The sequence below is a fragment of the Prionailurus viverrinus genome, chromosome A1, assembly GCF_022837055.1.
Source record: "Prionailurus viverrinus isolate Anna chromosome A1, UM_Priviv_1.0, whole genome shotgun sequence".
Classification (NCBI taxonomy): Eukaryota; Metazoa; Chordata; class Mammalia; order Carnivora; family Felidae; genus Prionailurus; species Prionailurus viverrinus.
Window position 1 is genome coordinate 136,656,072 of NC_062561.1, and position 15,678 is coordinate 136,671,749.

The 15,678-nt window shown below is 35.2% G+C and overlaps 1 protein-coding gene across 5 annotated transcripts in view; it reads left to right on the top strand.

Moving 5' to 3' along the window:
* RAD17 (RAD17 checkpoint clamp loader component) overlaps nucleotides 1-15,678 on the top strand; it is a 38,489-nt gene that overhangs the window by 3,295 nt on the left and 19,516 nt on the right. For all 5 annotated transcript variants that reach the window (XM_047852338.1, XM_047852373.1, XM_047852347.1 and 2 more), the window contains 7 exons: nucleotides 1,252-1,506; nucleotides 2,040-2,123; nucleotides 6,378-6,534; nucleotides 7,468-7,604; nucleotides 8,350-8,402; nucleotides 8,483-8,608; nucleotides 8,701-8,770. In XM_047852338.1, coding sequence (XP_047708294.1) covers nucleotides 1,252-1,506; nucleotides 2,040-2,123; nucleotides 6,378-6,534; nucleotides 7,468-7,604; nucleotides 8,350-8,402; nucleotides 8,483-8,608; nucleotides 8,701-8,770 — 882 coding nt within the window. The remainder of the gene's footprint in view (nucleotides 1-1,251; nucleotides 1,507-2,039; nucleotides 2,124-6,377; nucleotides 6,535-7,467; nucleotides 7,605-8,349; nucleotides 8,403-8,482; nucleotides 8,609-8,700; nucleotides 8,771-15,678) is intronic.

A 15,678-nucleotide genomic window follows, 5' to 3' on the forward strand; every position in this document is an offset into this window, starting at 1 on the left:
TTTTAATACTCCCAAATACTTTTAGGTTTTGTTTTTTTTTTAATGTTTGCTTATGTTTGAGAGAGCGCAAGAGCACACAAGCCAGGGAAGGGTGGAGAGAGAGGGACACAGGATCTGAAGCAGGCTCTGCGTTGTCCGCATAGAGCCCTTCGTGGGGCTCGGTCTCACGAGTGTGAGATGATGACCTGAGCCGAAATCAAGAGTTGGACGCTTAACCAACTGAGCCACCCAGACACCCCTAAATATTTTTAGGTTTAAATTGCTTAATTCGTCATTTTTCTCTGTGTATCCTTACAAAGGATTCTAAAGAAAAGTTAATGATAAAGGGAACTGTAGAGAGACCAACAGTTTCTAGAGACCAGAAGCACATGAAATAGAACTCACTGATTTTCCTGTTCTGTTATCCCAATTCTGTTTTCCTAGACAAATCTAAGCAGATCATCCTCCTTGGAAAGCCTGCCTCCCTTTATTGAAAATAGTATTTGCTTTACAGGCTGAAGAGAAATATAATCAAGTCATAATTAGAAATTATTCATAGCGGGGTGCCTGTGTGGCTCATTCAGTTGAGCATACTCCTTCATCACAGGTCCTGATCTCACGGCTCATGAGTTGGAGCCCCACATTGGGCTCTGTGCCGGCAATGCTGCGTCTGCTTGGGGTTCTCTCTCTTACCTCTCTCTCTCTGAACCTCCCCAACTGGTGCTTTCTTTCTCTTTGACAATAAATAAACTTTAAAAAAGAGCAAATTATTCATAGCATCAGGATTCTTAGACTGTACCTTCATAAAAGTTAAAGCTGATAAGGATTATTTGGATCAGTATGCAGTGGTTCTCAGTTTGTGAGTGTATTAACCTGGTCAAGGCAGAAGTATCACTCTTCTTATGGTTAAAATATATATATTTTAACATTCTATTTCCTTATTTAGTTTTGCTTCTTTTTTGGTACTTAATTTTAATATTCTTGTTTTAGTCTACCAATAAGTTTAAGAATAATCAGTCTATTCTATACTGGGAATATTGTAATTAGTAAAAAGAATTGCGTTTGTATTCTATATTCCTTTAGATGGCATTCATCATTATCCTGGTTAAGTGGACAAGTATGCATTTGTACCTAGCATGAAGTAAAAAAATAACTAATAGATATAAAGCCAGATTTACTTAAAGAATTAAGGTGTGAGATTTTTGTTTGAGATAGCTTACTTACATAGGGAATAGAAGCAGAAAATATAATATTTATATTTCTTTTTTTCAGGTAACAGATTGGGTAGACCCATCGTTTGATGATTTTTCAGAGAATACAGGCATTTCTATTACTGCCCCATCATTACATGTGAATAACGCAAGTCACAGAAGAAAAAATGTGCCTTCCAGATTAGAAAGTAGCAGATTTCCAGCTAGAAAAAGAGAAAAGCCACAGTCTTCAGAACAGATTTATGGTCCAGAAAATTCAAAAGACTATTTATCTGAAAACGAACCGTGGGTGGATAAATACAAACCAGAAACTCAGGTACTAAGTGGGATACAAACAAGTGTATGTAATTTAATTTCAGGAAGGAGAGGAATGTGCATTTTCAGATGATTACTCATAAAAATCTGAATGAATGAATTAGAAAAAAACAATAGTTCCTAGGTTTTTTTTTTTAATGTTCCGTTGTTTAGCATTTCTCAAGTTCTTCTGAAGTTGAACCATTGCTTATTTGTCTTAGATTTAATTTAACCCAACATAGAATTGATCTGTTTATTTTTTTCTTAAGTATAACACCTCCCTCTGTTTATTCCCTTCCCAAAATGTATTTGAGGATTTAAAAAAAATTATAAAATTCCAGACCTGCTCCAAATTTTCATAAAAAGGTATCAGCGTAAGAACGGAATTTTTCCATAACAATATAAAAAATTAAGTGTAATAACAAAGACTTTTAGTTACCTCATGTTACTTGTTTGCTGGTTTTTTCATTACAAATGCTTAATTTAGATTAATGTGTACTAATGTACCAAAAATCCTTGGGTTAAAATTGTTTATTTTAAACTTGAAATTTTTAGCATGAACTTGCTGTGCATAAAAAGAAAATTGAAGAAGTTGAAACCTGGTTAAAAGCTAAAGTCTTAGAAAGGCAACCAAAACAGGTAATTTGATAAGAAATGTGTTTTAAAATATATTAACATCAAATGTTTCTCCGATTTATGGTTGGTTGCAAGAAGTTAAACTTTTAGGATGACATTATTCATTAAGTCCAGATCACATACAATAAGTCTTTGGTTTACTGCTTCAAGCTTTACTAAAAGACTCAGACTTTGAGTTTTCTCCTTTACTTATACCTCTTTCTCCCACTTATGTCCTCGTAAGTCATCATAAAGCATAATAAACCGGTTAGGGTGCTAGCATTTTTAGCATATCTGATCATCTCATGCTGAAGCAAGAGGCAAATTACTTACTAGTTTTTATACTAAATATAGCCTGAAACAGTCATTCATTTTAAGGCTAATTTTTTTGTTTCACTTCCTAATTCTGTAATTACTCTTGGCTTCCAAGCTAGAATATTCTTTCTCTCTCTCCTTTTTTTTTTTTTTTTTAATGTTTGTTTATTTCATGAGAGAGACAGAGTGTGAAGAGGGGAGGGGCAGAGAGAGAGGGAGACACAGAATCCGAAGCAGACTCCAGGCTCTGAGTTGTCAGCACAGAGCCTGGTGTGGGGCTCGAACTCACAAGCCGCGAGATCATGACCTGAGCCAACCGACTGAGCCACCCAGGTGCCTCTCTTTCTCTCTTTTTTTAAACTTACTTTTTCTGAGATTTTTTCAAATATAAAGGAAAGTAGAATAATAAATGACTACTCATACGCCCATAAAGTACCCATCATTTTCACTCTCAAGTATTTTAAAGTAAATTATAGATAAGTGACATTTCAGTCAGATTTTTAGAAACATCAGTATGCCTCTTTTTTTTAAATAAACATTTTCTTGGGGCGCCTGGGTGGCTCAGTCAGTTAAGCGGCCGACTTCGGCTCAGGTCATGATCTTGCGGTCCATGAGTTCGAGCCCCGCGTCGGGCTCTGTGCTGACAGCTCAGAGCCTGGAGCCTGTTTCAGATTCTGTGTCTCCCTCTCTCTCTCTGACCCTCCCCCATTCATGCTCTGCCTCTCTCTGTCTCAAAAATAAATAAAAGTTAAAAAAAAAAATTAAAAAATAATAAATAAATAAATAAATAAATAAATAAATAAACAAACATTTTCTTAATTAACTATATGTACCATTACTCTAACAAAATTAGTTATAATTCCCTAATGTTATCTAATGCTCATTTCACATGCACATTTATCCATTTGTCTCCAAAATGTCATTTACAGCTGATCTGTTACAACGAGGATCTAATCAGGGAACACCCATTGCATTGGATTGTTACACCTCTTAGGTCTTTTAAAATCTAGAACAGTACACTTCACTCTCTCATTTTCTCTAAGACATTGTGAAGAGACCAGGCCTGGTGATACGCAGAACTCTCACATTCTAAATTTGTAAGATTGTTTCCTCTTCATGATGTCTAACTTGTTCTTCTATCCTGCATTTCCTGTAATCTGGAAGTTTGAATTAAGGGCTTGATTAGACTCAAGTTGAACATTTTTGTAAGAATATTCTGTGTTGTATGGTGTATGTTTTATGTTGTACCATATGAGAAAATATGTTTGGTTTTCCTACTGTCTTTGATGTTAAGTTTGATCACTAAATTAAGGAAATGATAGTAAAAAAATCTTCATTGTGAGAAAAGTTTCCCTTGCAACTGCCATATAATCTATGGGGAGAAAATTTGACAATGTTATATGTCCAGTTCCCCAGCAGCCTTTCACCAAAATGCTTTAGCATCCATTTGCAGTCTTTGCCTGAATCAGTTTACTTTGTTAAGATTGCAAAATGGTGATTTTTAAATTCTACTTTTCTATAATTGTTAGCTGGCAGTTTTCTATACAGAAGTTTGCCAACGTTAATTGGGGCTATGTAACTACGTTTAAATACAAGTCCAATTGGAAACACAGGATAGATTTTAATGGATTGCCTTTAATTTTCAACTTTGAGATGAAAGGGTTTGTGTTTTAGTTGCCTCCAGTGGTAACAGGTCTTTCTCTTTTGAATTGAGGTTTTTTTCTGTCTGGTCTGTGGATCTAACCATTTGGTTTAGTGTTGAGATAATGTATTTAAGGTGGATTTGCAGTGTCAGCATTGGTATTCCTCTGCTGGCTGAAAAAATCTCCCCTCTCTCTTTTGTGAGTACAGATTCTTGGGCAGTTTCCCTGACACACTTCTTACATCCAGTCATTTTCTTAGCTGGGCTAATATTTATATCTTTTTAGTGTTCACTATGTTGTCTCACTTACCAATACTTTGATAATGTAAACATTATCATGTGCTAAACCTACTTGTGTTACTGTCAATACTCTAATGAACTTAGGTATGTGTGTGCATATGTTGGTATTTTGGAAAATATTTCCTCTACAATTTTAAAAGCTTCTTCCCTCTAAGAAGTTAGAGTGTTACCAATCATACACTCTTTATTATACAAAAGTCCAATGATGTCAGTAATTACAAGACATTTTTATTCAAAAAAAAATTTGGTGACTTCTAGATTTTTCTGTGGGCAAGCTAAAATTATTTTTTCTTGAATTTATTGTAAGTACTTCAAATATCTGCTGAATATAATTTTTCAGGGCAGCATCTTTCCTTCAAAATATGGTAAAACTATTACAATGTGATGAAAATGTACATAAGGGGATATAGTCAATAATTAATAACTTTGTATGGTGAAATGATAGTAGACTTATAGTCATCATTTTATAGTGTATAAAAATATCAAATCATTATGTGTACACTTGAAACTAATAGGTTATGTCATTTATACTTCAATAAAAAAAAGAAAAAACTCTATTTTAGGCGATGGGAACATTAACACACAAGTCTTTATGCTTTAGTGTTCTACCTACCTCCCACTTCTCTTACTGGAAGCAAAGCTTTTGCTATGTGGCTGTGCTCACTGTGTCAAAAAACAAGACACTTAACTTTATTACATAAGAAAAATACATGGGTGCCCATGTTGATCTTCCTCTTCTTTTTTTAAAAGTAATCTGCTTGGTGGTAGTCAGTTCTCATTACTTACATTAGGCATGTCCTGTAAAGTTAGTAGAAACAGTTAGCGAATACTGAACCATAGTTCCTGAGAGAAATAAGTAGTCAGGTTCCTGCAGAATCTTCCTCTGGCCATATTTACTTCAAGTCATCAATATATAACCTTGTTTTATATTTGTTTTGGTTTAAAGACACCATATTTAACATTCATATATACATATATATATATATATACACACATATATATATATATATATATATATATACATTTTTTTTTTTTTAATGCTTATTCATTGTTGAGAGACAGAGAAAGATAGAGCTCCAGCACGGGAGGGGCAGAGAGAGGGGGAGACAAAGAATCCAAAGCAGACTCCAGGCTCTGAGCTGTCAGCACAGAGCCTGATGCAGGGCTTGAACTCAAAAACCATGAGATCATGACCTGAGCTGAAGTCAGATGCTTAACCGACTGAGCCACCTACGTGCCCCATATTTTTCAATCATTAAAATCATGGCCGATAGATAGCACTGTAATTCATGCACTTATTTGTTTTAAAAAATGGGACTGGTTCTCTTCTGGGGCCAAGTACAAGAGTCCTTTTTATACTAGTTAGTAAAGGTAAACAGTTGAGTAAGGATTACAGTCCACCAGGGGATTAGGAAATCTTCCCCTGATATTTTTTTAGGTTTAACTTTTTTATCAGATTGATAATATGAGGAGATATTACTGTGACCTACAACCTCTAGTCTGTCTTTAGAGTTCTAATTCTGGAAAAGATGTTTCTTAATACACATTTCTTAAAAAATTTGATATCCAAACAAAGATCTTCCCATAAGAATATTATACTTATTTAATACTAAAGTGTATAATTGAAAGAGAGGTTTGTATTAAGATTGGGTTTTTGAATTCAGGTAACCTCTAAAAATATTTGTTTCAGACATTACCTGCTCAATCTAATTGACATTTAGTTGTTTTAATTTAGCTGCTAAGTAGACCTTAGTAGGGACATAATGCAAGAATGGAAGAATTATCAGAAGCTCTACTTAAATTTTAGGAAAAAGACTATCTTATTTTATAGTCATAAAATACTTATGACTTATTTTATACAGTTGGTATAATCCAGATAGCATCATTGTAAAATTTAGTCACTTTATACCAGAAATTTAGTAAATATTTATAGAAGTAATTAATATTTAGAAAATTCAAACAAAATACTCTAGCATCCCAGGTGATTTTGATTTTTTATTAATGTTTGTATTTGGTTTTAGGGTGGATCTGTTTTATTAATAACAGGTCCTCCTGGATGTGGGAAAACAACAACTCTAAAAATATTATCAAAGGAGCATGGTATTCAAGTACAAGAGTGGATCAATCCAATTTTACCAGACTTCCAAAAAGATGATTTCAAGGAGATCTTTAATTCTGGTAAGATTTGCTGTGAAGGTAGTGGAAATAGTGGGAAAAGTCTATGTTTAAAGGAGGTTTGAAACTCTCCATCTGGGGTGCCTGGGTGGCTCAGTCGGTTAAGTGTCCAACTTCGGCACAGGTCATGATCTGACGGTTTGTAAGTTCGAGCCCCGTGTCAGGCTCTGTGCTGACAGCTCAGAGCCTGGAGCCTGTTTCGGATTCTGTGTCTCTCTCTTTGCTTCTCCCCTGCTCATGCTCTGTCTCTGTCTCTCAAAATAAATAAATAAACATTAAAAAAAATTAAAAAAAAAAAAAAAAGAAAGAAAGAAAGAAACTCCCCATCTATATTCTTGAGATTCCCAAGATTTTTGGGTATATGTTTTTAGAAGAAATTATGTGTTGTCACTTGTATGCTAGATTGACATCTGACCACTATTAATAACTTCATAAAATAAGAATAGCAATCAATGAAACCATATGAGAGCATTTTCTTTGATACTTCCCAGTTTTAGAGAGTAGTAATTTCAAGAGAAGAGGGGAAAGTTGCCTCTAGTAGAGGAGAATGGGATTCTTTGAGGATTAAGTCTGATCAATTGATTCATAGCACACTCATTTGGAGTGTCTTCATTTTACAGGCAAAGACATAAATGTTTTTACCAGTTGGGTGACTATTATACTGACAGCTGTATTCTGAAGTTATTTAATTCCATATTACATTCATTGGTATAGAAAATTCACTGTGGTCCATGATGACTCTTGTCTTTTGAAATGTATATCTTATTTTGAATTTGAACAGTTTTGCCTAATTAGAAAAAAATCTACAATTTTGTGAGCTTCTTCAGGTATATGTGAATGTATTCAGTAACATATATGTATATTAAGTACATATGTGTGATGCTGATGTGTGCATAATTTGTTGAGAGTAAAAATGTTGAATGTGTTTTCTTTCAGAATCAAGCTTCCAAGTATTTCCCTATCAATCTCAGATAATAGTTTTTAAAGAGTTTCTGCTAAGAGCAACAAAATATAACAAACTACAGATGCTTGGAGATGATCTGAGAACTGATAAGAGGATAATTCTGGTTGAAGTACGGACAAATTTTGAGATCCTACTAACTATTGAGTAAATAATTACAAGATATATCTTACTGATAATGGCGTTAACTCTCTCCATAGTATTAATCGTGGTAAAATATAATGTAAAGGCTCTGTGATAGCAGAGACCTCAGGTCTTTTCCAGTAAACTTGAATAGAGTAGCTATCAGTTGATGAACTTTAGAATTTTAATGATGTAAGTGTGGAAAAAGCAAAAGAAATAATTTGAAGGGTGCCTGGGTGGCTCAGTCATTTGAGCATCTGACTCTTGATTTCGGCTCAGGTCATGATCTAGCAGTTCGTAAGTTCGAGCTCAGTATCAAGTCTGCACTGACAGTGAAAAGCCTGCTTGGGATTCATTCTCTCTCTCCCTCCCTCCCTCCCTCTCTCTGTCTCTTCCCCTCCCTCCCTCCCTCTCCCTACCCCTCCCGTTTTCACTTTCTTTCTTGCAAAATAAATAAACTTTAAAAAAAAAAGGAAGGATTTTAGAAAGTGGTGTCTTAGTGAAAATACTGTAACTAGTAGTGACCTTAAGAAATTTGAACTGAAACTTGGGTTTCCCATTGATGCATTTCACTGGATAGGACATCAGCTTTTTCATGTTTTCCTTAATTTCTATAAAAGTTCTAGTTACAGTACGTTGAATAGGTGACATTTTTTCCTAATTTGGTAAATATAAATCTGAAAATAAATTTACACAAGAATAAAACTAAACTAGTATTTATCATTTTTCAATAGGATTTACCTAACCAGTTTTATCGAGATTCTCATACTTTACATGAAATTCTCAGGTGAGTTTCAGTGAAGTTTTCTCAAACTTTGAATTAAATGGCAATAGCTTAAATTTCAACATTGCTATACTTTATTTTAGGAAATATGTGCATACTGGTCGGTGTCCTCTAATATTTATAATCTCTGACAGTCTCGGTGGAGATAATAATCAAAGGTTACTGTTTCCCAAAGAAATTCAGGAAGAGTGTGCTATATCAAACATTAGGTAAGAATGAAATTCTTGTTATGCTCACATTCACAAGTTATATTTTTAGGCAATCATCTAACCCTTATCTTTCTTTATAAAACTTTTGACAGTTTTAACCCTGTGGCACCAACAATTATGATGAAATTTCTTAATCGAATAGTGACCATGGAAGCTAATAAGGTAAATCTCTTAAGAACTGATTAATCTGAATCTTACATTTTATTTATAGAAAGTGAAACTTGCAGAGTTAGAAACACATATTATTTCAGTTTTTAGAATTAAAATATTTTATTACATTTGTAAGGCCTGTCATTTTAGGAAAGGCAGGAAATAGTTTTAGAAATCCGGGGGTGCCTGGGTGGTTCATTCATTTAAGCGTTTGACTCTTGATGTTGGCTCAGGTCTTGGTCTCAAGGTCATGAGTTCAAGCCCTTTGTTGGCCTCCACAGTGGGCGTGGAGCCTACTTAAAAAAAAGAATCTTTAACCTTTTTCTACTATTAAACCTCACTTTCTCTTTCATATTGAAGTAAATAGTTCTTTCCTTGGCTTAGTATTCTTAATTGTGTAGATTATCAAGAGACTGTTTCCTGGCATTTAGATACTTCGTCATCAACAGTCCAACTCTACATTTGTCCTGTTGTCAGTTTTTTTTTTAATCTAACATTTTTATTGTGGTAAGAAACATAAAATTTACCATCTTAACCATTTATTTTCTGACATTATGGAATATACTTGACATACAACATTCATAAGTTTAAGGTATACAACACACTGATTTGATACACTTAACATATTGCAAAATGCTTACCACTGTGGCATTACACAATACCACCAAGTCATGTCATTACCACTTCTTTTTTGTGGTAAGAACATTTCAGACCTACTCTCTTAGTACCTTTAAAATATTTAATACGGTGTTATTAACTATACCGTCTTAACCATTTTTAAGTGTACAGTTCAGTAGTATTAGATATATTAACGTTGTGGTGAAATGGCTGTTGTCATTTTTTTTTTTTAATTACAATTCTGTTTTTATTTGTGGAGTCACAGTTACTTTTTTTATTGTGTATACAGTTGCAATGTTAACTTGAATTATTCAATTCGTTAAAAGTGAGAGTTTCAGAACCAAGGAATTTCTGTGATTTAATGTTTTTCAATGACAAATAATGATGTTTTAACTGTAATTATAGTTTTATATTATTTGTATACCTTATCAAATAAAAACAGATGGGTTTTCATAGGAGCCAGTACCATGGTGGTTATTATTTAAATGGTAAATTGTTTTTTCCTTTTTAAAAAAAAATTTTTTTTTTAACGTTTATTTATTTTTGAGACAGAGAAAGACAGAGCATGAATGGGGGAGGGTCAGAGAGAGAGGGTGACACAGAATCTGAAACAGGCTCCAGGCTCTGAGTTGTCAGCACAGAGCCCGACGCGGGGCTTGAACTCACAGACTGCAAGATCATGACCTGAGCCAAAGTCGGACACTTAACCGACTGAGCCCACCCCTGTTTTTTCCTTTAAGGTACCGAATCAGTCAAATTAGTTTCATCAGCCAAACGATTGGTCTAGTGTGTAAAACTAAGTTCAAATTTGTCCTTTGACCTTATTGATGAATTAATCATCAGTTGATTTTTTTGACCTTTGAAGTTGACATTTGTAGTTCTGTGTGGTCTTAAAATCTCTATTTCTGGCACAATCCAGTGATTAAAATATTATGAAATCCTTGGGTATAGAACATTCAGCTCTTTTGAGCTATTATATTAAGAAGAAAATGTAAAATGTTAATAATATAATATGTGTTAATTTAGTGGTATGATTAGTAGACTTTAAGGTATTATTTAATGTTAACATTACTATCACTGCCATTATAAAAATAGTATGTATTAACTATTCCCAAACTTTATTACCATGCTTGTATCTATACAAACTATTTTAAACAGATTTATATTTCTTCCCTGTGGTTTTTGTGGCTTTTAAACCAAAACCAGTGTTATTGACCAAAAGGACAATCTAAAATATTTGAAACTATTGATTTGGCAGAATGAGCTTTGTTGGTGTGCAAATAAATATAAATGGAAAAAGAAAAACCTCCAGAAAAAAATTGGTGTAGACTTTTTTTTCTGTAAAATAAACTAACTTTCTGATGAGTTTGGGAACAAAAAATCAAATAAATCATTGGTTCCATATAAGAAAAGCTTCTTAAACTGATTTGTACATCTGTAAGCCAAGAGGAATTAACCTTTGCTTAGCCCCTGATCTGTGACATAAATTACTCTGAGTTATTTGTCTATGGAATTTTTCTTTTCTTTCTTTTTTTTGTCAAGGAAGTGATGTTTGTTTTTTTTTAATTTATTATTTTGTTTTAAATTTACATCCAAAGTAGTTAGCATATAGTGCAACAATGATTTCAGGAGTAGATTCCTTAATGACCCTTACCCATTTAGCCCATCCCCCCTCCCACAACCCCTCCAGTAACCCTCAGTTTGTTCTCCGTATTTATGAGTCTCTTCTGTTTTGTCCCCCCCACCGTTTTTATATTATTTTTGTTTCCCTTCCCTTATGTTCATCTGTTTTGTCTCTTAAAGTCCTCATATGAGTGAAGTCATATGATATTTGTCTTTCTCTAATTTCGCTTAGCATAATACCCTAAGTTCCATCCACGTAGTTGCAAATGGCAAGATTTCATTCTTTTTGATTGCCGAGTAATACTCCATTGTGTATATATTTCACATCTTCTTTATCCATTTATCCATCGATGGACATTTGGGCTCTTTCCATACTTTGGCTATTGTGGATAGTGCTGCTACAAACATGGGGGTGCATGTGTCCCTTTGAAACAGTACACCTGTATCTCTTGGATAAATGCCTACTAGTGCAATTGCTGGGTCTTAGGGTAGTTCTATTTTTAGTTTTTTGAGAAACCTCCATGCTGTTTTCCAGAGTGGCCACACCAGCTTGCATTCCCATGTTGTCATTTTTAATGCATTATTTTTTCTATCTTTGACATCAACATTATGTTAAAATAAATTGATGGAACTTCTCCCAGCAGCATGGTTCTAAGGGGAGCCTACTACTACAAATCAACTAGATCTTAAATGAAACATAATAAATTTTTTTGCACCACTTGGATCATAGAAACTGAGGGAAATCTTCAAGAGAGAGGTTGCTTTGAGGATCAAACAAAAAAATGTATGTATGAAAAGCACTTAACTGAATAAGTAAAAACTATTAATAGTGAAAAATTATAGGCAGACTCCAATAATAGAGGGAGCAGTTATTATGATGAGGTGTCATGTCATTAATTAGTGTTTTGAGAATATTTAGTGATATGGGAAAATACGAATTAATGTATTTTAACTTAATGGCAAGTTAAAAATAATAAGGTGCAAGGGGCACCTGGGTGGCTCAGTCAGTTAAGTGTCTGACTTTGGGTCAGGTCATGATCTCACGGTTCATGGATTCGAGTCCCACATCAGGGTTTGTGCTGACAGCTCACAGCCTGTAGCCTCTTTTGGATTCTGTGTGTGTGTCTCTCTCTCTGCCCCTCCCCTGCTCATACTCTGTTTCTCTCAAAAGTAAACATTAAAATAATAATAACAATAATAAGGTACAAAGTTATAATGCTAACAATAGAAATTATATATTTAGGGGCACCTGGGTGGCTCAGTTGGTTAAGTGTCCAACTTTGGCTCAGGTCATGATCTTACACTCCATGAGTTCGAGCCCCACATCGGGCTCTGTGCTGACAGCTCAGAGCCTGAAGCCTGCTTCAGATTCTGTGTCTCCCTCTCTTTCTGCCCCTAACCACTCATGCTCTGTCTCTCTGTTTTAAAAATAAAATAAAACATTTTAAAAAAATGAAAAAAAAATTACATCTTCAGCTCTTAATATGCATCAGGCACTAAGCAAAGTATTGTTATATACCTGATCTTATTAAACCTCATCACAACTGTACAAAATTGGTACATAATCCCCATTTTATGGATGAAGAGACAGCTTTTGGGGGGAAATGACTTGCATAATATCTCACAACTATTAAGTATCAGATAGGTTTGAAGTTTTGTTCTCACTCCAGTTCACTGTGCTAAAAGAAAATAATTTTCAATAACAGCAGAATGCATGTTATACTTACACCCATACATACTAGAAGAAACGACATAAAAATGCTGAGTGTGGTTAGTTCTGGATGGTAGGATTACTTGTGGTTTTTTTAATGTCTTTTTGAAAATAAATCTACATTCTCTACTAGGAGCATAACTACAAATTATTATTTTTAAATACTTTATTTACTAAACATCAAGAACTAATAAAAATAGTCAACATATAGCACCTTACCACGTTAACTCAAAAAAATTTTTAAGACTAAATCATCAGGGGTACCTAGGTAGTTCAGTTGGTTAAGCATCCTACTTTGGCTCAGATCATGATCTCACGGTTTGTGAGTTCGAGCCCCACATCGGACTCTGCTGACACCTCAGAGCCTGGAGCCTGCTTTTGGATTCTGTCTCTCTCTCTCTCTCTCTCTCTCTCTCTCTCTCTCTCTCTCTCCCCCTCCCCTGCTTGCACTCTGACTTTCTCTCTCTCAAAAATAAACATTAAAAAAAAAAAAAGACCAAATCATTAAATTGCAAATGGCATTCACTTTAATAAGTTATGTTGGAATAGTAAAAAATATACCATGGGGGCGCCTAGGTGGCTCAGTTGGTTAAGCGTCCAGCTCTTGGTTTGGGCTCAGGTCGTGATCTCACAGTTTGTGAATTTGGCCCTCGCATGGAGCTCTGTGCTGACGGTGTGGAGCCTGCTTGGGATTGTGTCTCTCCTTCTGTCTCCACTCCTCCCCCGTTTACTCATTCTCTCTCTCAAAAGTAAATAAACTTTTTAAAAAAGAGAGAGAGATGGGGCGCCTGGGTGGCTCAGTCGGTTAGCGTTTGACTTTGACTCAGGTCAGGATCTTGCAGTTTGTGAGGTCGAGCCCCATGTCAGGCTCTGTGCTGACAGCTCAGAGCCTGGAGCCCGTTTCAGATTCTGTGTCACCCTCTCTCTGCCCCTTCCCCGCTCATGCTCTGTCAAAAATGAAGAAACGTTAAAAAATTTAAAAAAAAAGATAACATGACTTTTTTGTTGTGTAGTTAACATGTTGTACTTTAAATAGTTGACCTGCAAGAATGTTAGAACTAGTATACTTGGGGCACCTGGGTGGCTCAGTTGGTTAAGTGTCTGACTTTGGCTCATGTCATGATCTCATAGCTCATGAATTTGAGCCCCACATCAGGTTCTGTGCTAACAGCTCAGAGCCTGGAGCCTTATTCAGATTCTGTGTTTCCTTCTCTCTCTGCCCTTCTCCCACTCGTGTTCTGTCTCTACCTCTTAAATATAAATAAAAATTTTTTTTAAAATTTCGTTGTATTTAATATTTTTAAGTTTAGTTTTTATTTATTTAAGTTTACTCATTTATTTTTGAGACAGTGAGTGAGCACAAGTGAGTGGGGGAGAGACAGAGGAAGAGAGATACTCCCAAGCAGGCTCCCTGCTCAGGGTACAATCTCACAAATCTGTGACATTATGACCTGAGACAAAGTCAAGAGTTGGACGCTTGACCGACTGAGCCACCTAGGTGCCTCAAGATTTTTTAAGTTGTCTCCACACCCATTGTGGGGCTCGAACTTACAACCCTGAGATCAAGAGTCTCATGCTCTACTGACTGAGTCAACCAGGTGCACCTAAAACTAGTATACATTGAGTTTATTGTTGATACGTTACATCACAGGAGCAATAACCAGCACACTTCAAATCCTTCAAACTTTTATAAAATCAATTGTTAGGATGCTGTCTGGAGTCTCCAAAGATGATAATGATGTTATAGGAAGATTAAGAGTTTAATCTCTGGCATTCTGCACCTCAGTTAATTAAATTAAGAAAGAGTGTTGACATCTTTTTTATTAAATAATGTTTTATTTTTATTTTAGAGAGCTCGAGCAGGGGAGAGGCCCAGAGGGAAAGAAAGAATCCCAAATCCCAAGCAGGCTCCATGACCAGTGCCGAGCCTGATGCGGGGCTTGATCCCAGAACTCTGGGATCATGACCTGAGCTGAAATCAAGAGTCAGATGCTCAACCGACTGAGCCACCCAGGTGCCCCTAGTTATAAGAAAGAATGTTGAATATCTTAGGTTTTTTTTTTTTTTTAAGTTTAAATAGATGTTTCTCTCTTTTTATAAGAAAAAAGGTCTTTAGTCTTTTCTTTATTATTAAGTATGTAAATTGTGATCACACATTTCAACCACAGTTGTATATGCAGAGTAATTAACATCCATGGTATTTCCTTCAACTACCAAGGATCATGATTTTAAATTATATTTCCTTTTTGGCAACTAATCCATACTAGAATTTTTCAAAAAGAAATACTCTTAAAATAATTTTAAATAAAATAAATGTATTCACAATAAAAATGAAGTTAATCTGGAAGAGAAATTCACAGGCATGAGCAAGAAAATTTTATAAAGGAATAATGAAGAGAGACTTGGTCTGTAGGTATTGGAGCATAATATAAAATTATACATATCACACCTGCATAATATTGGCACAGTAATAGACAAAAAAGAATAAAATGAGAAGAAACACAGAAATAGATGAGTATGTGTAAATGGCAATTTTCTGTATAAGAAAGTAGTATTTTACGTTACTGGAGAAAGAGGAGACTATTAAAATTAAGTAGTATTTGCACAATTGGATATCCATATGGAAAGACATAAGGTTGCATCTTTATACTATGCACAAAAATAATTTTTAGGTAGACTGAAGTTCTGGGGTGCCTGGGTGGCTCAGTTGGTTGAGTGCCTGACTCTTGATTTTGGCTCAGGTCATGATCCCAAGGTTGTGGGATGGAGCCCCCCACGTGGGGCTCTGGATTGAGTGTGGAGCCTACTTCAAATTCTCCCTCTCCCTTCTTCTCTCCTCCTCTCCTCCTCTCTCTCTCTCCTCCTCTCTCCCCCTCTCTCTCTCCCTCTCTCCCTCCCCTGCATGTGCATCCCTCTCTCCCCTGCATCTCTCTCTCTCTAAAATAAAAGAAAAAGAAAAAATACTGAC